Genomic DNA, 25,397 nt, shown 5'->3' with positions numbered 1-25,397 from the left:
CGGACTGGTTGTTAAACACGAGGGGAATACCGCATACTCGAAGCAGGTTCCTTGTGTCCAGTCTATTCCGCAATTTAGTTTACGCCGCTATCAGCACTTGCTTCTGTCTCGCTTGCTCACGTTTTTTCCGCTGGAAAAAAACTCAACGAGTTTGTCTTTTAAGTGCTGGGTGCTTGGACTCAAGGTACCGAAGCAGTTTTGAGGGCTTCATTGCCTCATGAGACAGCCTCCGGGCCCGAACTCCAGCCTCTGTCCGTTGGCCACCAGACGCCTTGGCCAGGTGCAGCTGGTCGTGGGTGGGGTGAGAGGACAAGGTCAGGGCCAGAGGTCCCCGTGCCGGGGCCGCAGTGGTTGCAGTCTGGAGAGAGCAAGCAACCGACCGAGTGAGGAGTGCGACAGGGTGCCCACCCACCCCCCCTTGTAGGATCCATCGGCCAACAAAAGTAGCTCTGCTACTTACAAAACCCTGAGCCCGAATTAGGTCGTCTGCGAATATTTTAGCACTGGGTTCCCCACGAACATTTGGTGTGCTAAACAGGTTCTGAGGCGGCACCCATCTGTCCGCGCTCCAGGCTGGTAGCAACGGCACTTCCTGCCGGCAGCGTGAGGCAACCGGTTACCCAAGGCCAACCAGTGATCCCTGGTGCAAGGATATCACTATGTTTAGGTGACTGATAACCTCGCGTGTGTTCAAGTTCAACAGTCGGTGTGACAGGGAATGAGGAAAGGTGCAGCTGACTCATATTGTTTCCTAGCAGCCCAGTGGTTAGGGACTAGCGCGTGGTGGGGGAAGCTACACACATGTGCACTGGGCAGAAAGAACGGAACTGAAACCCTGCAACCCGGAAACAATCTCTCAACAGTATGTGTGTATTTTCTTTTTTTTTTGGGATCTACTGGGAAAGTCTCAAAGATCAACGGGTTGGCGACCACTACTCTAGTGCCCCTCCTCCTTCCCTTTCTCCCCTGGTCCACTCTCTCCTATCAGATTCCTTCTTCAGCCCTTTATTACTTACACCTGTCACCTCCAGCTTCTTACTTCATTCTCCTCCTCCACTCCTCCACCCACCCACCTCCCCCTCACTTAACACCTGCCAACTTATGTACCCCCCCACACAAATACCTTCTTATTCTATTTTTGTTCCTGCTTCCTTTTTAATTTTGATAAAGGATCTTGGACTGAAATTGGTCGAATGTTTACTTCCTTCCATAGATGTTGCCTGACCTTCTGAGTTCCTCCAGCATTTTATGTGTTGCGGTGAAGTAGTATTGCTTTGTCAGATATTAGCTTGAAACTTCAAGGTTCCATCTCTCTAGATGAACATTAAATTATTCACTATGCTAAAAGAGAGAGCAGGAAGTTAACCCTTTTCCCTGGCCCAAAACAAAGTTCAGGTGGTCATTTATCTTGTGTGCAAATTAGCTATATTTACAGGTAACAGGACAATGAATGCACTTTAAAAGCAGTTATTGGTCTTGAAGTTTGGGAATATCCTTCATTTGTTCACAGCATGTGAACATAACTGAACCAGAGAGAAAGTTAAAGATAACGCTGGTGAATCTGCACTCAGTGGCTACTTTATTAGGTACAGGAGTGGAACCAGAAGTGGGGTCTACTGCGCTGCTGTAGCGCATCCACTTCAAGGTTCAATATGTTGTGCAATCAGAGATGCTCTTGTGCACACCACTGTTATAACACGTGGTTATTTGAGTTACTGTCACCTTCCTGCCAGCTTGAAACAGTCTGTCATTCTCCTCTGACCTCTCACATTATAACAAGGCATTTTCGCCCACAGAACTGCTACACACTGGATTTTTTTTTGTTTACACTCTATTTTCTGTAAACTTTTAGTGAGGCTGTTGTGCTTGAAATTCCCAGGAGTTCAGCAGTTTTTGAAATACTCTAACTACCCTGTCTGGCTCCAACAATCATGGTCAAATTCACTTAGATCATATTTCTTCTCAACTGATGTTTGCTCTGAGCAACAACTGAACCTCTTGACCATGTCTGCATGCTTTTATGCATTGAGTTGCTGCCACATGATTGGCTGATTAAATATTTGCATTAATGAGCAGGTGTACCTAATAAGGTGGCCAGTGAGTCATGAACAAGTCAATCCAGATAAAAACGGCAGATTTCTTTGATGGTACGGATGTATTGTGGAGAGCATTCTGACAGGTTGTATCACTGTTTGTATGGAAAGGGGGCTACTGCACAGGATCAAAAGAAGCTACAGAAAGTTGTAAAGTCATTCAGCTCCATCATGGGTACTAGCCTCCAGAGTATCCAAGGCATCTTCAAGGAGTGATGCCTTAGAAAGGTGGTGTCCATTATTAAGAACCCCCATCACCCAGAACTTGTCCTCTTCTGACAGACAGACAGGCATATTTTATTGATCCCGAGGGAAATTGGGTTTTGTTACAGTCGCACCAACCAAGAATAGTGTAGAAATATAGCAATATAAAACCATAAATAAATAATAGTAAGTAAATAATGCCAAGTGGAAATAAGTCCAGGACCAGCCTATTGACTCAGGGTGTCTGACACTCTGAGGGAGGAGTTGTAAAGTTTGATGGCCACAGGCAGGAATGACTTCCTATGACGCTCAGTGTTGCATCTAGGTGGAATGAGTCTCTGGCTGATGTACTCCTGTGCCTAACCAGTACATTTCTCACTGTTACCTTCAGGAAGGAGGTACAGAAGCTTGAAGGCACACTGTCAGTGATTCACAGATAGCTTCTTCCCCCTGCCATCAGAGTCCTAAATGGACATTGAACCCATAAATACTATCTCATTTTTTATTTCTGTTTTTGTAGTATTTTAATTTAACTATTTATATACATATGTACTTACTATAATGTATTTTTCTATATTTACCATGTATTATATTGTACTGCTGCCATTAAGTTAACAAATTTCTTGACATATGCCTGTGATATTAAACCTGATTCTGATGCCGATGAATTCCTGTAACAAACTGATAGTTTTATTGTCACTGTTACTGAAACATTGCTGAAATGAATTGATGACAGCTGCCATGATGGGGTTTGAACTTTCACCTCTGAATCAATGGTTCTGTACTGTCTAATTCACTGAAACTGACTGTCCATCTTTCTTTGTGATTTTTCTTCCATCGTCACAGCAACACTCTAATGCATCGCAGTCTCTCTGTGACATTATCCGACTAAGCCGTGAACAAATGATTCAAATTCAGGACAGTCCAGAGCCAGATCAGCTGCTCGCCACACTTGAGAAGTAAGCTTACTGATTTCTGTTTTGACTTGTAGCTCTGATACTGCTCTAAGATGTTTTTTTTCTGTGGGGTATTATGTCTGCCCAATCCTTGTGAACTTGAGAAACTCAGCAACTGGAGTAATTATTTTGTATCTATCAGACCTCAAAAGACTAGACTTGGAGAGACTCTTTCCTGTAGTGGGGAAGTCTAGAACCAGAGGGCACAGCCTCACAATGCAAGTATGTCCCTTTTAGAAGAGAAACAAAAAAGAATTTCTTTAGGTAGAGAGTGGTGAATCTGTAGAATTCTTTACCATGGATGGTAGTGGAGGCCAAGTAATTGGGTATATTTAAAGCAGATGTTGATAGGTTATTGATTAGTAAGGGTGTCAAAGGTTATTGATTAGTAAGGGCGTCAAAGGTTATAAGGAAAAGGTAGGAGAATGGGGGTTGAGAGGAAAAATTAATCAGGCATGATCAAACAGCATACCTAACTCGATAGGCTGAATAGCCTAATTCTCTTCCTAGATCTTTATGAATTTATACTTGATTTGTCCATATTTCAGAAGGTGCTGCTGAAGAAAGTTGAACTGCTGCAGTCTATGTAGTCAAAAATTGATTATGTTTTAGAATCTAGGTCAATTGACATTAAAGCAATAGCAATATATTTCCACATTATTAGCACAGTGGAGGAGCCATTCCATGTGTCTGTCACACCTTCTAAGTAGTAGAGGTCATGGACTGGAAGGAACTGTTAAAGGCACCTAGATGAGTAACTGCAGTACATTTCGTGATCATGGAGGCAGGTGTGAACATCTAGGATGCACGTTTGGGAATTACTGTATCCTCTGTTGTTCCTGCTGACCTTTGAGTTCACGCAGTATCAGCTCCATGCATTGAGTTCAAGGTTCCTCTTCTGACTCAGTGCCACACCCAGTGACACAAATAACTACCAAAATAAAAGATGCTTTTCTCATCCCTTTTTTTGCCTAGCTTGGTATTAGCATCATTGTGGCTTTGGTCTGAGGTTTGCTTTCACCCAGGCGTTCTTGCCAGCACCAGATTTAGACCATAAGATACTGGAGCAGAGTTAGGCCATTTGCCCCATCGAGTCTGCTCCACCATTTCATCATGGCTGATCCAATTTTCCTCTCAGCCCCAATCTACTGCTTTCTCCTCATATCCCTTAATGCCCGGACCAATCAAAAATCTATCAGCTTCCACAGCTACCTCTGGCAAGGGATTCCACTCTCAGACTGAAGAAATTCTTTCTCATCTCTTCTAAAAGGTTGCCCCTATATTCTGAGGCTTGACCCAAATGCTTTGTTGCTGGTGATCATAGACAAGTAAAGCACAGAACCAGGCCCATTGGCCTGTCTAGTCCATGCTGAAACCATTTAAGCTGCCTACTCCCACCGAGACGACAAAATCTGCAGATGCTGGAAATCCAAGCGACACACGCAAAATGCTGGAGGAACTCATCAGGCGACGCAGCATCTATGGAAGAGTAAACAGTCGATATTTCTGCCCCTCCCCCCTTCCACCGTTTTGTTCTAACTTCTCATCTTTTTTCCAGTTTTGATGAAGGGTCTTGGCCTAACCTGTCAACTGTTTACTCTTTTCCATAGATGCCTGGCCTGCTGAGTTTCTTCAGCATTTTGTGTGTGTTACTCCCATCGACCTGCATCGACCTCTAGTTGTCCCACCCAACCTCAGTGGAAAAACCCAATCTGTACCTCTCATAATTTTGTTTACCTCTATCAAATCTTGTCTTAAACTTCTATGTTCTAAAGAATACAGTCCTAACCTGTTCAATCTTTCCCTTTAACTCAGATCCTCCAGTCCCAGCAACATCCTTGTAAATTTTCTCTGCACTCTTTCAACCTATTTATATCTTTCCTGTATGTAGATGACCAAAACTGCACACAGTACTCCAAATTAGGCCTAATCAGTATCTTAAACAACTTCAACATAACATCCCATCTCCTGTACTCCTTTGATTTATGAAGGCCAATGTGCTAAATGCTTTCTTTACAACCCTATCAATCCGTGACACCACTTTTAATGAATTATGGATCCATATTCCCAGATCCATTTGTTCATCCACACTCCTTAGTGCCCTGCCATTCACTGTGTAAGACCTGTGTTGGTCCTACCAAAGTGCAAAGCCTCACACTGGTCTGCATTAAATTCCATCTGCCATTTTTCAGCTAATGCAGATATCTTTGCAAAACATGATCGCCTTCTTCACTGTCCACTATATCCACAATCTTGCTGTCATCTGCAAACTTAATAACTCGATCAACCACATTATCATCTAGATCATTGATATAGATGAACAACAACAAAGGACCCTGCAGCACACCGCTAGTCACAGGTGTTCAGTCAGAGTGCCAATGCTCTACTTTCACTCTCTGGCTTCTCCCACAAAGCCAATTTATCACCTCATCCCGAATGCTAAGCAACTGAACCTTCTTGATCAGCTTCCCGTGCGGGACTTTGTCAAATGCCGCACTAAAGTCAATGTAGACGATATCGACTGTCTTGCCTTCATCCACTTTCCTACAACTTTCTCAAAAAAAAACTCTAAGATTGGTTAGACATGACCTACCACACATGAAGCCATGCTGACTGTCTTTAATCAGTACATGTCTATTCAGGTACTTAGATGAGAAAATCTGCAAATGCTGAAAATCCAAGCAACACACACAAAATGCTGAAGAAACTCAGCAGGCCAGGCAGCATCTGTGGAAAAGAAAATACAGTCAATGATTTAGGTCGAGACCCTTAATCAGCACTCTAATACTTATATTTCAGGTCCTTTAAAATATCTTCCAATAACTTCCCCACAGTTGATGTCAGACTCACTGGCCTATAATTTCCTGGTTTCTGTTTACAGCCTTTTTTAAACAGCGGAACAACATTGGCTATCCTCCAATCTTCTGATACCTTTCCAGTCTCTAAAGATATTAGCTTTGTATTCTCAAAATTTTCATTTTTGAAGGCCTCCCACTTAACAAGTACACCTTTGCCAGAGAACAGCCTGTCCCAAACCACACTTGCTATCAAAACTGGCTTTCTCCAATTTAGAATCTCAGTCCACAAACCAGACCAACAGTATCTATTAAAAGTATTCTCTCTACCCCCAGAAATTTTCGTGTTTTATTGTTTTACAACATTGAATCACACTGGATTTAATTTTGCTTTTTTGACACTGATCAACAAAAAAAGACTCTTTGTGTCAAAGTAAAAACAGATCTCTACAAAGTGATTTAAATTAATTACACAATATAAAACACAAAATAACTGATTGCATAGTTATTCATCCGCCTTTAATGTAACACACCAAAACATCATTGGTGCAGCCAATTGGATCTATTTTTGGAGACCTGTGTGCAGTCAAGATGTTTCAGTTGGTTGTAGTAGAAATACACCTGTATCTGGAAGGTCAAACAGCTTGTGAGTTAGTATCCTGGCAAAAACGACACCATGAGGACAAAAAAAATTCCAAGCAACTGTGCGATAAACTAGTTAAAAAGAAGTCACTGATTATCCCTTGGAGTACAGTTAAGGTTGATTGTCAAGAAATCAAAAGAATATGGCACAGATGTAAATCTGCATAGAGCAGGCTGTCCTCAAAAACTGAGTGACCGTGCAAGAAGGGGACTGGTGAGGGAGACCACCAGGAGACCTATGAAAACTCTGGAGGAGTTACAAGCTTCATTCGCTGAGATGGGAGAGACTGTGCATACGACAGTTGTTTCCCGGGTGCTACACCAGTCACAGCTTTATGGGAGAGGCAAAGAGAAAGCAACTGATGAAAATCTCGCATGAAATCTCAACTAGACTTTGCCAGCAGGCATGTGGGAGACCCTGAAGTCAGCTGGAAAAAGTTTCTATGGCCTGATGAAACCAAGATTGAGCTTTTTGACCATTAGGCTAAAAGCTATGTTTGGCATAAGCCAAACACCGCGCATCATCAAAAACACACCAACCCTACCATGAAGCATGGTGGTGGCTGCATCATACTGTGGGGATGTTCACTGCAGCAGGTACTGGAAGGCTTATGAAGGTAGAGGGTAAAATGAATGCAGCAAAATACAGGGAAATCCTGGAGGAAAACCTGATGCAGTCTGCAAGAGAACTGTGACTTGGGAGAACATTTGTTTTTCAGCAGGATGAATACCCCAAGCATAAAGCCAAGACTATGAAGGAATGGCTTAAAAACAACAAAGTTAATGTTCTGGAGTGACCAAGTCAGAGTCCAGACCTCAATCCAATTGAGAATTTGTGGCTGGACTTGAAAAGGGCTATTCACTCATGACCCTCATGCAATCTGACAGAGCTTGAACAGTTTTGCAAAGAAGAAAGGGGGAATATTGGAGTGTCCAGATGTACAAAGCTGACAGAGACCTATCCACACAGACTGAAGGCTGCAATTGCTGCCAAAAGCGCATCTACTGTGTTTTATATTTGTAATCAGTTTAGATCACTTTGTAGAGATCTGTTTTCACTTTGACACGAAAGAGTCCTTTTCTGCTCATCGGTGTCAAAAAAGCCAAATTAATCCACTGTGATTCAATGTTGTAAAACAATAAAACATGAAAACTTCCAAGAAGGAGGAGAATACTTCTGATAAGCACTGTGTCTTTTTGCATATTGACTTTGAAACCAATGACATTGTGGTCACTGGATGCAGTGTTTCCCTGCACAAACTTATGTCACCTGCTGTCTCATTCCCTCATGGGAGATTAAGCCTCACACATTCCCTCACTGGGATTTCTACGTACTGATGAAGGAAATTTTCCCAAACATTCTTGACAATTTCTATCCCAGTTTGTCCTTTTACAATGTGGGATTCCCAGTCAATATGTGGAAAGTTAAAATCAGCAACTGGCAACAGACTGCAATCTCTTTACAAATTTGTTCCTCCAAATCCCTAGGACTGTTGGGTGGTCTGCAATATAGCCATATTAACGTGGTCACTGCTTTCTTATTTCTCAGTTCTACCCATAATCCCTCACTAGTCATTGTTCAGTCTGTCCTGTTGGAGCACTGCCATGACATTTTTCCTGACTAGTAGTGCCTCACCACCTCTTTTAATCCCTCTTGCTCTGCAGAACTAAAACAATAGAACCTGGAATATTGAGCTGCCAGTCCTGCCCCCCCTACAGCCAAGTCTCACTAATGGTTACAATGTCATGATTCCAGGCGTTGATCCATTTCCTGAGCTCTTCTGCCTTTTCTTTGATGCTTCTTACATTGAAATATACGTAGCTCAGGGATCTGGTTGTACCATGCTTAACCTTTTGATTCCTGACTTTGAGGGAGGTCTTAACAGCATCTGCCTCCACAACCTCTCCACTAACTTCTGGCTCTCTGGTACCCATCCTCATGCATCTCTAGTTTAAACCCCACCACACAGCACAAGGAAACGTTCTGGCTAAGATATTAGTCCCCCTTTCAGTTTAGAGTCAAACCGACCATTCTGTGCAGGTTTTCGCAAATAAAATGATGGAGGCTTTTTATATTTCAGAAAAGCCATAGCAACTCATTTATTGTACACCAAAAAAACTGAACACAAAGAGATCTAAAAACCCTTTCCATAATTATGTCACCACTTCAGACCAGCCTCTTGAAGAGAAACCCCAACTCACTGGTGGTTGCGAGTTATGTAAATTTCCACCAATTACGTTACACTGCACCACCTTCCCTGGAAGAGAGCCCAATGATCCTGAAATCTTATGCCTGCCTTCCTTCCTACACCAACTCCTTAGCCACATGAAAACTGTATAATCTTCCTAATTCTAGCCTCACTAGTCAAGTCAAGTCACTTTCTATTGTCATTTTGACCATAACTGCTGGTACAGTACACAGTAAAAACAAGACAACGTTTCTCAGGACCATGGTGCTACATAAAACAGTACAAAAACTACACTGAACTACGTAAAAACAAGACAGAAAAAAACTACACTAGACTACAGACCTTCCCAGGACTGCATAAAGTGCACAAAACAGTGCAGGCATTACAATAAATAATAAACAAGACAATAGGCACAGTAGAGGGCAGTAAGTTGGTGTCAGTCCAGCCTCTAGCACTTGGCATAGGTAGCAATCCTGAGATCACAACCCTGGAGGTCCTGCCCTTTAACTTTAGAGGTTTCGTACCACCCCAGTTCCTTTAGCATATTTCTCTATTCCAGCAGAACACTGATGTGGGGTTCTTACAGTAAAATGTTTGAGGTTTTGTACCACTCCACTTTCTCACTTTAATTAAATTGTATAAATTTTGGTGTGATACCAAATCTTCACAAGAATGATGTAAAATTGACCCTGGATGTATTTATCTGGCCTAATTCTCGAGGACTCAATGTGCAGGGTGTATCAGCCTCACCTAGCTTCACTCATCACCTGCCACCTGTACTGTTTCTCTCCACCCCCCTCCCCCTGCCCAATGTCTTATTCTGGCTTCTTCCTTTCTTCCTCCTCCTTTGGGTCTCTATGGGTGGACTTAGAAACAGGAAAGGGTCAATAACTCTACTGGGTGTTTTTTGTTGGCTACCCAATAGTAACAGGGACATCAAGGAGCAGATAGGGAGACAGATTCTGGAAAGGTGTAATAATAACAGGCTATTGTGGTGGGAGATTTTGATTTCCCCAATATTGATCGGCATCTCCCTAGAGCAAGGGGTTTAGATGAGGTAGAGTTTGTTAGGTGTGTTCAGGAAAGTTTTATAGAAATATAGAAAACCTACAGCACAATACAGGCCCTTCGACCCACAAAGTTGTGCCTAACATGTCCCTACCTTAGAAATTACTAGGCTTACTAATAGCCCTCTATTTTCTAAGCTCCACGTACCTATCTAAAAGTCTCTTAAAAGACTATTGTATCTGCCTCCACCGCCGTTTCCAGCAGCCCATTCCACGCACTCACCACTCTCTTGAGTAAAAAACTTAACCCTGACATCTCCTCTGTACCTACTGCCCAGCACCTTAAACCTATGTCCTCTTGTGGCAACCATTTCAGCCCTGGGAAAAAGCCTCAGACTATCCACACGATCAATGCCTCTCATCATTTTGTAAACCTCTATCAGGTCACCTCTCATCCTCTGTCACTCCAAGGAGAAAAGGCTGAGTTCACTCAACCTATTCTCATAAGGCATGCTCCCCAATCCAGGCAATATCCTTGTAAATCCTCTCTGCACCCTTTCTATGGCTTCCACATCCTTCCTGTAGTGAGGCGACCAGAACTGAGCACAGTACTCCAAGTGGGGTCTGACCAGGGTCCTACATAGCTGCAACATTACCTCTCGGCTCCTAAATTCAATTCCACAATTGATGAAGGCCAATACACATTTGATAAGGTACCCCATACAAGGCTTATTGAGAAAGTAAGAAGGCATGGGATCAAAGGGGACATTGCTTTGTGGATGCAGAATTGGCTTGCCCACAGAAAGCAAATAGAGGTTGTAGTCGGATCATATTCTGCATGGTGACCAGTGGTGTGCCTCAGGGATCTGTTCTGGGACCCCCTTCTCTTCGTAATCTTTATAAATGACCTGGATGAGGAAGTGGAGGGATGGGTTAGGAAATTTGCTGATGACACAAAGGTTGGGGGTGTTGTGGATAGTGTGGAGGGCTGTCAGAGGTTACAACTGGACATTGATAGGATGCAAAACTGGGCTGAGAAGTGGCAGATGGAGTTCAACCCAGATAAGTGTGAGGTGGCTCATTTTGGTAGGTCAAATACGATGGCAGAATATAGTATTAATGGTAATACTCTTGACAGAATGGAGGATCAGATAGATCTTGGGATCTGAGTCCATTGGACACTCATAGCTGCTGTGGAGGTTGACTGTGTGGTTAAGAAAGCATACAGTGCATTGGCCTTTATCAATTGTGGGACTGACTTTAGGAGTCGAGAGGTAATGTTGCAGCTATATAGGACCCTGGTCAGACCCCACTTGGAGTTCCTCACTACAGGAAGGATGTGGTGCACAGGAGATTTACAAGGATGTTTCCTGGATTGGGGAGCACGCCTTATGAGAATAGGTTGAGTGATCTCGGCCTTTTTTCCTTGGAGCGACAGAAGATGAGAGGTGACCTGATAGAGGTGTATAAGATGATGAGAGTCATTGATTGTGTGGATAGTTAGAGGCTTTTTCTTCAGGGATGAAATGGCTAACATGAGAGGGCACAGTTTTAAGGTGCTTGGAAGTAGGTACGGGGAAGATGTCAGGGGTAGGTTTTTTTACACAGAGTGGTGAGTGCGTGGAATGGGCTGCTGGTGGAGGCGGATACGATGGGGTCTTTTAAGGACTCTTGGGTAGGTACATGGAGCTTAGAAAAATAGAGGACTATGGGTAACCCCAGGTAATTTCTAAGGTAGAGACATGTTCGGCACAACCTGTACTGTGCTGTAGGTTTTCTATGTTTCTTTCAGGCTCTGATGAAAAGTCTCAGCCCGAAATGTCGACTGTTCATTTCTCTCCATAGATAGTGCCTGACCTGATGAGTTCCTCCAGCATCTTGTCTATGTTGCTCTGGTTTTCCAGCATCTGCAGTATCTCTGGTGTTTAAAATTTCCTATTGAACCTGTACCTCACGGTACCTGTGCACGTGATGATAAACTCGACTGAGTGCAGGACAGGACTGATGGGATATTTCTGAGAACTTTTCAGCCCCATCAGGAGGAAATATAAAAACCAATGTGTAAAGCAACAGGGGACCAGATCAGGACGTGGCTGGTTGGTGAAGGAAGGAGGTATCTGTTTTTGTCTCCTGCACTGTGGGTAGACTGTCCACTAGTCCTGCTAACTGTAGCCAGTTGCACAAGGGTTCCGTTGGGAATCTGGCAAGAGGATTTTTCCAGCATTGCCTCACCAACGAAGGGAATCTTGTTCTCCCAGCACTTTGTGTGTGTTGCCGTAGTTCTAATTAATCAGCCTCACTGATACACCAAGGCAAGTGTAAGTGGGTCTGGAAACTCTAACTGTTGATTGAAAGTTGGACACAAGTGGTACAGTTGGTACATGGTTTTGCAGGATGTAGCTAATTTGCTTCCACAGTATTTGACTTTTGATCGCAATCTCTTAATTTTCTTCCTCAGACAGGAGACTATAAAGCAGCTGCTCAGTAACATGTTTGATGGTGAGAAGAATGAATCTGTGATTGTAAACGGGATCCAGGTGCTGCTGACACTGCTGGAAACACGTAGACCCCGGTATGTGTGTTAATATCAAAAGGCACTGAAATCAGTGTTTTCATTGCTGTCGAGGTTTTGATAGATCACATTCTGTTTGAAGGCAGAGGTACGTGGATATTGGCAGTATCCTACATCACAGGAACTTGAGAAGTAAATGTACAAAATTATGACTTTGGCCATAAAAAATGATATCAATCATGCTTGTGTTGGATCCAGAGATGATATTATCCAGAAAATTCTTTGGAAGTCAAGAATGAAGCTTGTGACAGCCATTTTGTTTGATGTTCATAACAAAAAAAGTAACAGTAAAGCTATTATGTTCACCTCCTCCCTCAGGGCCCCAAAGAATCCTTCCAGGTGAGGCAACACTTCACCTGCGAATCTGCTGGGGTTGTCTGCTGTGTCTGGTGCTCTCAATGGTGCTTCTCTACATTGGTGAGACCCGTCATAAATTAGGGAACCAGTTTGTTGAGTACCTCAGACAAAAGCAGAACTTCCCTGTGGCCAAACGTTTTAATTCTGATTCCTATTCCTGTTCTGACATGTTGGTCCATGGCTGCCTCTTCTGCTATGATGAGGCCACCCTCAGGGTAGATATCAATACCTTATATTCCATATGGGTAGCCTCCAATCTGATGGCATGAATATCAATTTCTCCTTCTGATTTAAAAAATCAATCGCTCCCCTCTTTTTCTATTCTCCACTCTGGCCTCGTACCTCTCTTCACCTGCTGATCATCTCTCCCTGATGCTCTTCCTCCTTCCCTTTCTCCCATGTCCACTGTCCTTTTCCATCAGATTCCTTCCTGTCCAGCCCTTTACCTTTCCTGCCCACCTGGCTTCACTTATCACCTTACGGCTATCTTTCTTCCTCTCGCCCTACCATTTTTATTCTTGCATCTTCCTCTTTCCTCACCATTCCTGCAGAAGAGTCTCGGCCCAAAACATAGACTGTTTATTCATTTCCGTAGATGCTGCCTGATTTGCTGAGTTCCTCCAAAGTTTTGTGTGTGTAGCTTTGGATTTCCAGCAATTGCAGGCTTTCTTGTGTTTATAGCAAAGCTGTTGTTTATTGCCTTCAATACTATTATTCCAAGCGGACTCATCATGAGGCTGGCAACCCTGCTACTGGATCGTTGACTTTCTGACCAGCAGTCCACAATCAGTAAGGATAGGCAATAACCCCTTTCATGATTATTCTAAACACTGCTGCACACGATTGCGTCCTCGGCCCCCTCCCTGTACACTCATAAATGCGTGGCCAGATTCTGCTCCAGCTCCACCTACAGGTTTGCAGATGATACCAGTGTAGCTGGTGAAATCTCAAATAGCACATGCACCTGTCTACATCAAAGTTGTTGAGCTTGAGAGTTTCAGGTCCCATGCTGTGAACATCACCAATAGCATCTCCAGGTCCAACCACATTGATATCATGGCCATTAAACCTCACCAAGGCTTCTACTTCCTCAAGGGGCTAAAGCAATTTAGTATGAAATTTATCAACTCTTACCAGTTTTTAATCAATGCACCACAGAAAGCATTCTTGCTAGATGCATAGTGACTCTATGTGACTGCTCTGCATATGACCGCAAGAGACTGCAGGGAGTTGTGGATATTGTTCAACACATCACAGAAACCGGCCTGCCCTCTGTGGACTATACGTATCCCTGCTTCAGTAAAGCAACTAGGAAAATCAGAGACTCCACCCACCTTACACATAATCTCTTCTCTCCTTTTGCATCTTCTCAGGCTGAAGGTGCAAAAACCTGAAGCCCTAAGGACAGCTTGCATCCCGTTATTACAAGACTGCTGAATGTCTCTTCAGTACAAAAAGATGAACTTTTGACATCACAATCTACCTTGTTATAATCTTGTACTTTATCATTTACCCTCACTGCACTTTTTTTGATGGCTTTTACAGTTTATTCTGCATTGTTTTACTTTATTTTAGCTCAATGTACCATGTAATGATTTGGCCTGTATAAATAGTATGCAAGGCAAAGTCTTCACTGTATCCCAAATATCTGGTATGGGAACATGAGTCTTCAGTCTGTTTGGTCTAGAGCTTACAATGCTAGTAACTGAGCTAAGTGGACTAGAAAAATGATCATCACTGGTGGGAAGATGTTGCCCAGTTGGCAAAGTTTCATCATCCTAAGGTCTACTGTAAAGTATAGATTCAAATCAACAAGCTTGGTTTGTACTGTGGATGGAGGAGCAGGTCAGCGGCTGAGTCTCCTACGGTGGGTGATGCACTTTATTACAGAATGCCCAGTGCCTTTCCACCTTCTTCAAAGAGCACACAAAGAGTGTGCAGCACAGTAGTGTAACAGATTGTGTAATGCTCTACAGCACCAGCGATCGTGATCAGGGTTCCCACAGGGGTGTTTTGTATGTCCCCCCCGCCCCGACTGCATCAGTTTCCTCTGGCTGCTCTAGTTTCATGCCACATTCCAAAAACATACATATCAGGGTTAGCAAGTTTTGGGTATGCTATGTTGGAGCAGGAAGTGTGGCAACACTTGCAGGCTGCCTCCAGCACATCCTCGGACTGTGTTGGTTGTTGACACAAATGATACATTCACCATTTGTTTCAATGTGCAGTTGCAAGAAAGTCTGTGAATCTTTTGCAATTGCCTGGTTTTCTGCATTAATTAGTCATAAAATGTGGCCTGATCGTCATCTAAGTCACAATAATAGACAAACACAATCTGCCTAAACTAATAACATATTGGTGTATTTTTCCGTTGCATTTTTCATGCCTTTATTAGACTCATTGTTTAATTACTCTCAGTCCAGGCTGGAAAAAGTATGGACACCCTGTATTTTATAACTGGCAGAATCTCCTTGAGGGCAATAACCTCCACCAAAGGTTTCCTGTAACTGCTGATCAGAGCTGCACAATGGCGAGGAAGAATTTTAGACCATTCCTCCATACAAAACTGTTTCAGTTCATCAATATTTCTGGGATACCCTCGTGAACAGCCCTCTTCAGGTCATGCCATAGCATCTCAAGTAGGTTAAGATCTGGACTCTTGACTTGACCATTCCAAAATGCAAATTTTCTTTGTTGATCTACTCTTGTGTTTCAGATCATTGTTTTATTACATCATCTAACTTCTATTCAGCTTCGGGGGACAGACCACTACCCTGTAAAATATCATGGTATAATTTTGAATTCATTGCTCCCTTAACAATTGCAAGCTGTCCAGCCCTGAGGCAGCAAAGCAGCCCAAAACCATGATACTCCTTCCACCGTGCTTCACAGTTGAGATGAGGTTTTGGTGTTGGTGTGCAGTGCCTTTTTCCTCCAAGCATAACGGTGTGCATTTCTGCCAAAAAAATTCAACTTTTGTGTTGTCTGTCCACAGACCATTGTCCCAGAAGCATTGTGGAACATCCATGTGGCCTTTTACAAGCTTCAGACATGCAGCAATGTTTTTTGTTTGGAGAGCAGTGATTTCCTCCATGGTGTCCATCCATGATGAACACCACTGTTGTTCAGTGCTTTTCTTATAGTGGACACGTAAACAGAGTGTTCTGGAGATTTCTGCATGTCTTCTGCTGTTACTATTGGGTTCTTTTTCACCCCCTTCAGCATTGCACCTTGTGGTCTTGGTGTGATCTTTGCAGGACGACCATTCCTAGGGAATGTAGCAACTGAATTTCCTCCATTTGTAGACTATTTCTCTGATGGTGGACTGATGAATACTCGGGTCTTTAGAAATGCTTTGTAGTCTTTTCCAGCTTCATACACCTCTACAATTCTTCTTCTAAGTTCCTCTGAAAGTTGTTTTGATCGAGGAATGGTGGACATAAAGAGATCTTTCTTCAGAAGAGCAGGCTGACTTTGTGTGTCTTTTATAGGGCAAGGCACCTCTAGAACCCATACTTCCAATCTTATCTCATTGATTGGAACACCTGACTCCAAATAGCTTTTGTACAAGGCATTACCCGAGGGGCTCACATCCTTTTTTGAACCTAGACTGTGATTGTTTAAATGGCGTACTCAATATTGACGAGACGAAGTACAATTGTTTGTGTCTTAGTAGTTTAGGTACCTTGCATTTGTCTATTATTGTGACCTAGATGAAGATCAGATCACGTTTTATGAGTAAATAATGCAGAAAACCAGGTAACTGCTAAGGGTTCACAGACTTTTTCTAGCAACTGTACAAAGAAAACTAGTCTCTAATCCACTTGTCCAGATGAGCATAGTTCCAATAACACCTAGAAAGCTCAGTACCAAACAGGACAAATTAGCCTGTTTGAATTATTCTCCATCCACCACCCAGGCATTCATCCCATCTACTGGCTGTAATGTACAATGTCTAAACAATGCCCTGCAGTCACTCACCTCAGCTCCTCCAACACCTTCCAAACATGTGACCCCTGTCTCCAATAAGGTCACGATCAGTAGGCACATGGGAATACCACCAACAAGTTCACATTATCCCCATTTTAAAATATGTCACCATATATTTATCGTCACTCTATCTAACTCTTGGCACACCTAGCCAAAATCCAACACCATGGTGAAAGTACCTTCACCAGAAGAAGTTATAGTGTTTCAGGAAGGTGGTCCATCTCTATTTTCTTTCGTGTAATTGCAGCTGAGCAATAAATGCTAGTCTTGACATTGATGTCCAGATGTGAACAATGAGAAGATGGGGTAATAAAGACTTTTTGTCTTAGCAATTTACCTATTCATGCATAAGCTGCTTCAAGGTTTTCACATTAAAGTGAGTGAAAACTTATGCGTTTTTGATTTACGTGCAGTTTATTTAGTGAAGCCATTCCCTTCCTGCCGCCGCCCCTGCAACCATACCGTCATCGTGTGCTGTGTTGTATGGCGTGGGTGATCACGGTATATGAACATGATTGTTCTTGGCAAATTTTTCTGCCAAAGTGGTTTGCCATTGCCTTCACTCTGGGCAAGTGTCTTTACAAGATCAATGACCACAGCCATTATCAGTACTCTTCAGAGATTGTCAACTTGGGGTCAGCAATCTCATAAACAGGATTTGTGATATCCATCACCTACTTCAGATGACCCTGATCGGGGGCTAAGCGGGTCCTACACCTTACCCAAAGGTGACCTGCAAGCTAACGGAGGGAAGAAATGTCTTATACCTCCTTTGGTAGAGGCGTACCTCCACCCTGCCACCGCAGCAACCCACAACTTTGACTAGCCCTAGCAACTTATAATAACCAATTAACCTACCTGGTACGTCTTTGGACTGTGTAAGGAAACCAGAGGGTTCCAGGAAAACCCATGCATTCGAGGGGGATGACGTACAGAGGAGATTCCTTACAGAACAGTGCAGGAATTGAACTTGGAACTGTAGTACAACTAAGTTGTAATAACTAACTACTATGCTACCATGGCAGCCAATGACCTCATTTGTTCATTGTTCAAAAGTTTGACTGGTCAAAGGAAGAGAGCAAAGTTTTGTAGGGCTGGGTCCCTGTTCATTGTTCTGGTAGTGTTTAGGTAGAGATGGATTTTAGGGGAATAGAGAATGGGTGGAGATTTGAGTTGAAGGTACAAAATTCAATCAGCTACAGAGTTATAGATCATTTTGTAGGGCTATGCATACTTCCCGTTTCTTATTCTGGTATAGTATGGATATTGGGTAATCTTCTGTACAGAATATGCTCTTGAATCCTCAAGAGTCCATTTCATAAATCTGCAGAGTTGCGGGGTGGTAGCAGAAAGTATGAGGTTTTTGTGGTGAAAGGGAAGTGGGAGAATTTAACTGTGGACTAGTTAACTGTTTAAAAAGTACAGCAGAGAAAGAGTTAACATTGTAATGTGATGTTACTTTTTGTGGAGGAAATTTCAAATTATGGTTTTAATGTTTTCGAGCAAATGGGAAGTGATTCGCCTCAATTGATCCAAGCCAGCAACTTTAGATTTGACCACATTACTTTCTAACTATTTGACCACAATTCAGCACATCATCAGAACCAGCCTACCCTCTATGCATTCTGTCCATACGGCAGTAAGGTGGCCAGTAAAGTCAAAGACTGTACCCACCCCTGGCATTCTCCCATTGGGCAGATGATACAAAAGCCTGAAAGTATATACCACCAGGCTTAAAGATAGCTTCCATCTGTTATAAGACAATTGAACAGACCTGTTGAACAATAAGATAGATGCTTAACCTCACAATGTATCTCGTTATGATTTTGCACTTTATCATTTACCTGCTCAGCACTTTTCAGTATATTTTACACTTTATTCTGTATTGTTATTCTACCTTATTCTCCCTCAATACACTGTAATGATTTGATCTGTATAAACACTGTATCTTGGTACGTGTGACAATAGTAGGCCATTACCAACATGCTCTATGAACTGGCACTAACTTTTGAACATGGTTAGGGATGCCTGCATTGCTAATGACACCAGCAGTCTATAAATGAATAAAAATAAAACAGCTAGTTAGACGCAGATCAGATTGCTTTAAATCTAAAATAATTTCAATGCATTTCTTTCTTCTAGTCCCCTTCCATTTATTCCCCTGCCTCTGTACCTGTTTAGAACTGTTTCTGTCTCCAACTTTTTACAAATGCACTGAAAGCGTATTAACCTGAAACAAGTACTCTCTCCTCCTCCAAAATGCTATCTGACTTGCTTGAGCATTTTCAGTGAACAAACTGCTCCTCGGTTGATGCAGTGCAGAATCTCTTTCTAGTAAAGAGAACTCCATCTTGAATTACTTGGAAATTTTTGACTAGGTCAGTCTCCTTGGCTCCTCTGAATTTGGACTCTCAGTCTTCAGCAGTTACAAATCTCAGCACGTTTTTGTAAAGTCCACCTGAAGTGTAGTATGCTTAAGTTTGCCAACTTTTTGTGTATTTCAAAATCAAATGTGAATTACTGTGAAGTCCTCACTGTGCATATCTGCCAGTTGATGAACATTGCAGATGTACATGCATGAAAATTAAGCATTTCACTTGTATGGCCATGAGGAACTAATCTTCTGGAGAAGACCATTCCCCACTCTGAGCCTGAAATAACTTTATCTTGATTCCATATTCTTGTATACTGTTTATACAAATCAAATAATTACACAGTGCATTGAGGTAGAACAAGATTAAACAATCATAAAATACAGAATAAAATTTAAAAGATAAAGTACAGTGCAGTTAAACAAGGTTGTAATGAGGTAGATGGTGAGATAAAAGTCCATTTTATTGTATAAAAGAACTGACAGCTGTGTCAATGTCTGGATATAATAGCATAATATAATAGAGCATATGTCCTAAGCTCTTGGATTTCTTCCCCTAAAATACCTTACTTCCTGAGATCTACCCCCAGTTTGATTGGTATTGGAATTGGTTTATTATTGTCATACGTGCAGATGTGCAGTGAAAAGCTTGTCTTGCATGCTGTTCAGACAGATCAGATCATTACATGGTGCACTGAGGTAGTGCAATGTAAAGCAATAATAAATCAGAGGAAGTTCAGCGCAGGTTGACAGTAAGGTGAAAGATCATAACAAGGTAGATTGTGAGGTCAAGGATTTTTCTTGTACTAGAAAACAATTGAATAGTCTTACAACAGCATGATGGAATCTGTCCTTTCACCTGGTACAGCATGCTTTCAGGTTTGTGTATCTTCTGCCTGATGGAAGAGGGGAGAAGAGAGAATGTCCGGGGTGGGTAGGGTCTTTGATTATGCTGGCTGCTTTACTGAGGTGGTCAGAGGCATAGGCACTGTCCAAGGAGGGGGAGGCTTGTTTCTGTGATCTGCTGTCATCCACAACGCTGCAGTTTCTTGTCTCAGCCAGAGCAGTTGTCGTATCAAACTGTGATACATCCATAGGATGCTCCTTATGGTGAATGGAGAAAATCTGTCAACATTTCACTAGCATTCATCGATTCAATCATTTTTCAAATTCAAGTTCAATTGTCATTCAACCATATGCATGAATACAGCCAAATGAAACAACATTCCTCCACGGCTTAAAACACAGTACCAACAGTCAAACGCAGCACATATAATTAGGATAGCGGCAAACCACATAGTCACATATATCCTTGGGATATATATCTCCCAAGACTCTGAGCATCATGGCCTCTAGATTGATGGTGTATGGGTTGTTATCCTGTAGCCACGTTTCAGCAAAATCAAGCCCGCAGCAATCCTCTTCATGCTCTAATGCAGCCACAGGTGGACGCAAACCAGTTTGTCTCCCTCCGAGCAAACACTGAACAGCTCCAAAGGGAGGATTCAGCTCCCAAATGAGCAGCAGCACCTTGCACTCTCCCACACCGCCTCTGCCATCTCCTTCTTGCCACAGGTGACCCCGCGGCTGAGGGGAACAACTGATGCCACACAGCTTTTCTGCCTTGGGTCTCGCCAACAAGCCAGTGTTCTGTGTTCAGACTTGCGGTATTCTACATTACTAATGTCCAACAGGGTTCTGCGATCACAAGAAAGATTCCCCAGGACAATCATTTGCACCATCTGTTGGACGGCACACCACCTCTGACATCTTGCCAAATGGGTACCACTTTTGAGCATCCGGGGTAGCCCTGCCATACTTCATGTTTTTAATATCCAGCAGTGTCTTGTGATTGTAAAAAAAGACATAACGGATGAACAGTTACACCTTTGTTAAGACACAGAGGCTTAACGATGCTGCCATCTTAACAGAAAAACCTGTTTTGATAATCAGCTCTGCTCAGCAAAAGGTTGTAGCTGAGAACTTCATTGCTTACTACCTGTTTTGTGTTGGATGTATTTCCTCCAGGTCGGATCTGGGTGGTATGAGTGGACTTTTCTGCAACATCGATGGCCAGCTGGATCTGTGCCCCCCTGGAATGGATCATGCCTGCAGTCAGGTCAGTGCAGGAACCCTTCAGGCTATCAAACTGAGACTGCAAGATTTCCATCAGCTCCTCCTTGACCCACCAAAGGTAAGTCTGAAATTAATTTCATTTTATCAGCATGTTACGGCTTTGAGACAAGTTCCAGAGCTTCTGAACTCGTACACCCATGGTACTGAAAATGCTGTATGTGTTGGTTCTGAACATATCAGCTACAGAAGATCATACAACGTGATTAAACTTATCACATGTAAATATTGTAATTAAAATACTCGCACTTCAAGCTGAGGTCAAATGGCCGTCCTTAATTTTTTGATTTAAAAACTGGATCGTTTCCACCTTGGAAACCTTGTAATTTTTTCTCCTGTACGTATGAAAGTAAAATAAAGCATATAATTCAACTGGGGGTGGGGGGGGGTGCAGTGAACATAGGTACACTTTATTAGGTACAGATGTGAAACTCATGGTCTAGGTGTTGTAGCCCATCTACTTCAAAGTTTGATGTGCTGTTGTTCAGAGATGCTCTTCTGCACACCACTGTTGGTTATTTGAGTTTCTGTCACCTTGAACCAGCCCGATCGTTCTCCTCTGACCTCTCTAATTAACAGGATGTTTTCAGCCGCTCACTGGATGCTTTTTTTCTTCTACGCACCATTCTTTGTAAACTCTAGAGACTTTTGTGTGTGAAAATGGTGCAAGACAGTGTGGTTTGAGTATCTCAGAAGCTACTGAGCTCCAGAGGTACTTAATAAAGTGGCCACTGAGTGTATAGCAGAAATTCTCCTTCAGGGTGAATTTTGCAGAATAGTGCTGTACTGTTGCTATAACTTCTAATTGCTGACAGGATTATAATATAGATTTTGGGCCTTATTTGTTGTCTGGATTGACTGGATGGATGTAGAACTTCTCCACTCGGGGAAGAGTATAAAAATTGGAATTAGTCTAACCCAATCTGTTGTTGATACTCAGCTGTATGGTCTAGCCCAAATTTGTTTCTTCTGCGCACAATAGGATATGGGAATGTAGAGCAGAGAATTAGGGATTAACAATGGTCTGAATGACTGATTACAGTTCAAGACAAAACTTAGAAGATGTTGCTGGGACTTGAGGACCTGAGTTATAGGGAAGGATTGAATAGGATAACACTCCATTACTTTGAGCATAAGAGAGATTCAGTAGAGAGATGCAAAGTTATAAGTATGGGTAGGGTCAACGCAAGGAGGCTTTTTACAGAGGTTGGATAAGACCAGAACTATAGATTAAGGGTGATAGGTGAAATAGTTGAGCAGAATCTGAGGGGAGCTTCATTACTCGGGTTGGTGAGAGTGTGAAGCAGGCTGCCAGCAGAAGTGGAGCATGATTACAGCATGAAACAGAAGTTGGATGGGAGGGGTATGGAGGGCTATGGTGTGGGTGCAGGTTGATGGGACTAGGTAGAATAACAGTTCGCCATAGACTAGATAGGCTGAAAGGCCTCTACTGGTCTATAATTCTTTGAGGGCAATGGATTTGCTCTTTTTTTCTAAACAGAATTTTGATGCCAAATGTCACAGAGTTACGGTAGAACTTATCAAAAAACAAACCTCCAGTTGGAGACTAAATATATATTATCCTGCAGTTTAATTCTCTCTGCCATTTTATTTCCCATTTCTTCTCTCTACGTAGAAAACTAAGATGGTGACAACCTGGGGCACCTTGGACCCACCATTGGGGAACACGCGGGTTCATGTGGTCAAGCTCGTCACTAGTATCTTGCAGGTGAACAATAGCACTGTGAATCAGGAATTGATGGAGTTAAACACACTGGATGTTCTTCTGGTGAGTATGAGGAGGTCTGTCCTGTACCATCTGCTAATGAGCAAGTGAAGGAAATGATCCCTGTTCTAACGCAAGCAGAGGGTACTGTATTATACTGAATTTATGCAATGTGTAAAATCTTGATTCCCTTGTCAAAAAGGACTACTTGCCAAATTTTGAAAATCAGAGATTAGAGTGAATATGGAGAGGATGTTTCCAATAGTGGGCAGTCTACAACCAGGGGGGTAAGAGCTAGAGCACAAATGGAAACAACTGTAGACTTTGGAGAGCATCCAGAGGAGGTTCATGAGAATGATCCTGGGAGAGAAAAAGTTAACAGATTTGATGGCTCTTTGCCTGTACTTGTTGGAGTTTAGAAGAATGAGGGAGAATGAATATTGGAATTCCTGGATGAGTGGACATGGAGAGAATATTTCCATTAGTGGTAGTGTCTAGGACCAGAGGACTGAGCCTCAGAATCCACTTTGAAGAGAGATGAGGAGGAATCTCTTTATCCCGAGGGTGGCTGGGTCTCTGGAATTTATTGCCACAGACGGCTGTGGAGGCCGAGTCATTGGGTATGTTTAAAGCGGGGGTTGGGTAGATTCTTGATTAGTAAGAGCTTTAAAGGTTATAGAGAGAAGACAGGAGAATGGGGTTGAGAAGGAAAATAAATTAGCCGTGATTCAGTGGCGGAGTAGACTTGATGGGCAGAATGGCCTAATTCTACTTCCATGTCATGTGGTCTAAGACAACAATTTCTCTTCTGGCTATTTGAGACATCCCATTCCTAATTCTGCTGCTGTGGTGGTAAAAAAGGGATGATTTGCCCAGAACTATCAGAAATGAACTGGATATTTTCTTGAAGTGGAGAACTTTGGAAGCCACAGATTGAGGGCTTAATACCCTCTAGATGATAATGGCACGACAGACTGATGAACGATACCATAGCACATGATTATCTGTTCATATAAATTTGTTTCTGCAGTATCAGTCACACGATATATTGTAGCTAAGCATGGTTTCAACAGATAAGGATATTGACCACTGGAGGTTTTGGGTTGAGTCCCAGTCTCAGTTGTAAGCTGTCAGAAACTGAAACTGGCTTATTAGAACTGGTCTTGAGCAGAGGAGGGTGTAGCTGACTTCATTCATAATCCAATTATGAATAAGCAGCCAGATCCTTGCTCTATGTTGGTACCCTTTGTCGGAAACCTGCTGTGACATGAAGTGTGGGCTTTAAGGTCCGAATAGGCATACCATACTGTGCAAAAGTCCTCGGCTCCCGGACTATATATACGTTCCTGAGGTTTTTGCACAGTACTGTAGTTCTGGAAGATGGCTGCAGTACTAAAATCCAGCAAGAGGCTTTGGAGTCACAGGAAAGTTAAAGCTGTGCTTGCCTCCTGTTTATCACAGGGTCGTGCATGGAAACGACTATATTCATCAGTTACTTAAACCCTTCACACCTACTGGGGCATAGGCCGCCAACAGCAGCTTGCCAGAGTCCTCTGTCCTGGGCCAGAGGACCGAGCCTAGGTTGTCTCCAGGTGTAACCCATCTTTGAAGATCCTTCCTCTCCCAGGGGTGTGAGGTCTTTGGAGTTTCTACTGGCATTTCTGTAGCACTGGGATGTGGTTGCTAGCCCCATGCCCAACCCTGGTCCTTTCACGGCCACCTGTGGTGGAATTCAGAATCAGAATCTGTATTCATGCTTTATGATAAAGATTTTGTCCTTTTATTCACTACAACTGAATCTCTTTTAATTTGCTGTCCATAGATTGACTAGGTGATTAGTTGTCGTAATCCTTCTTCACCTGTTTTATTATCATTCCATACTGATATCCCTTACTTTTTGTGTCTCCAGGATCTCTACTTCAAGTATGTGTGGAATAACTTCCTTCACTTGCAAGTGGAGCTGTGTATTAGCACGGCGCTGGGCAATCCCCCAGCAGAAGATAGCACTGAAACTAATGTGGGAAATCATACCGAAGACAACTCTGAAACCAACCAAGATAACCCGCTCATCAGACACGTATGTAAATCATAATTCATTTACATTTTTAAAATGCATAAACACTTTAGGCTCTGCCATTTCATCAAAAGTTTCTACTTCCACGTGGGACAGGCTAAATGAGATAGGGCAGCTTTTTGTTGCAGTCTTGATGCAGAGTAATTCTGGAGTAGTCTTTCTCAAGCTTGACTAAATAGGACATATGAGCAGAGGAAAACTATCCAGATCTGCCACTATGGTGTTGTCTTGTATAAAAGCCATGAGATCACTTGTGTAGTGCTTGGAAATGCCTCAGAAAGAGAATAA

The 25,397-nt window shown here is 42.7% G+C and overlaps 1 protein-coding gene across 3 annotated transcripts in view; it reads left to right on the top strand.

Annotated features, from left to right (window-relative positions):
* Positions 1-25,397, top strand: part of LOC140719226 (serine/threonine-protein phosphatase 6 regulatory subunit 3-like) — a 214,264-nt gene that overhangs the window by 100,074 nt on the left and 88,793 nt on the right. For all 3 annotated transcript variants that reach the window (XM_073033683.1, XM_073033682.1, XM_073033684.1), the window contains exons 6-10: positions 3,144-3,256; positions 12,345-12,458; positions 21,205-21,370; positions 22,946-23,098; positions 24,945-25,112. In XM_073033683.1, coding sequence (XP_072889784.1) covers positions 3,144-3,256; positions 12,345-12,458; positions 21,205-21,370; positions 22,946-23,098; positions 24,945-25,112 — 714 coding nt within the window. The remainder of the gene's footprint in view (positions 1-3,143; positions 3,257-12,344; positions 12,459-21,204; positions 21,371-22,945; positions 23,099-24,944; positions 25,113-25,397) is intronic.

The sequence above is a fragment of the Hemitrygon akajei genome, chromosome 31 (genome assembly GCF_048418815.1).
Source record: "Hemitrygon akajei chromosome 31, sHemAka1.3, whole genome shotgun sequence".
NCBI classification, from domain to species: domain Eukaryota; kingdom Metazoa; phylum Chordata; class Chondrichthyes; order Myliobatiformes; family Dasyatidae; genus Hemitrygon; species Hemitrygon akajei.
Note: the sequence above shows the minus strand (reverse complement) of the source record. Positions and strands in the feature narration are given on the sequence as shown.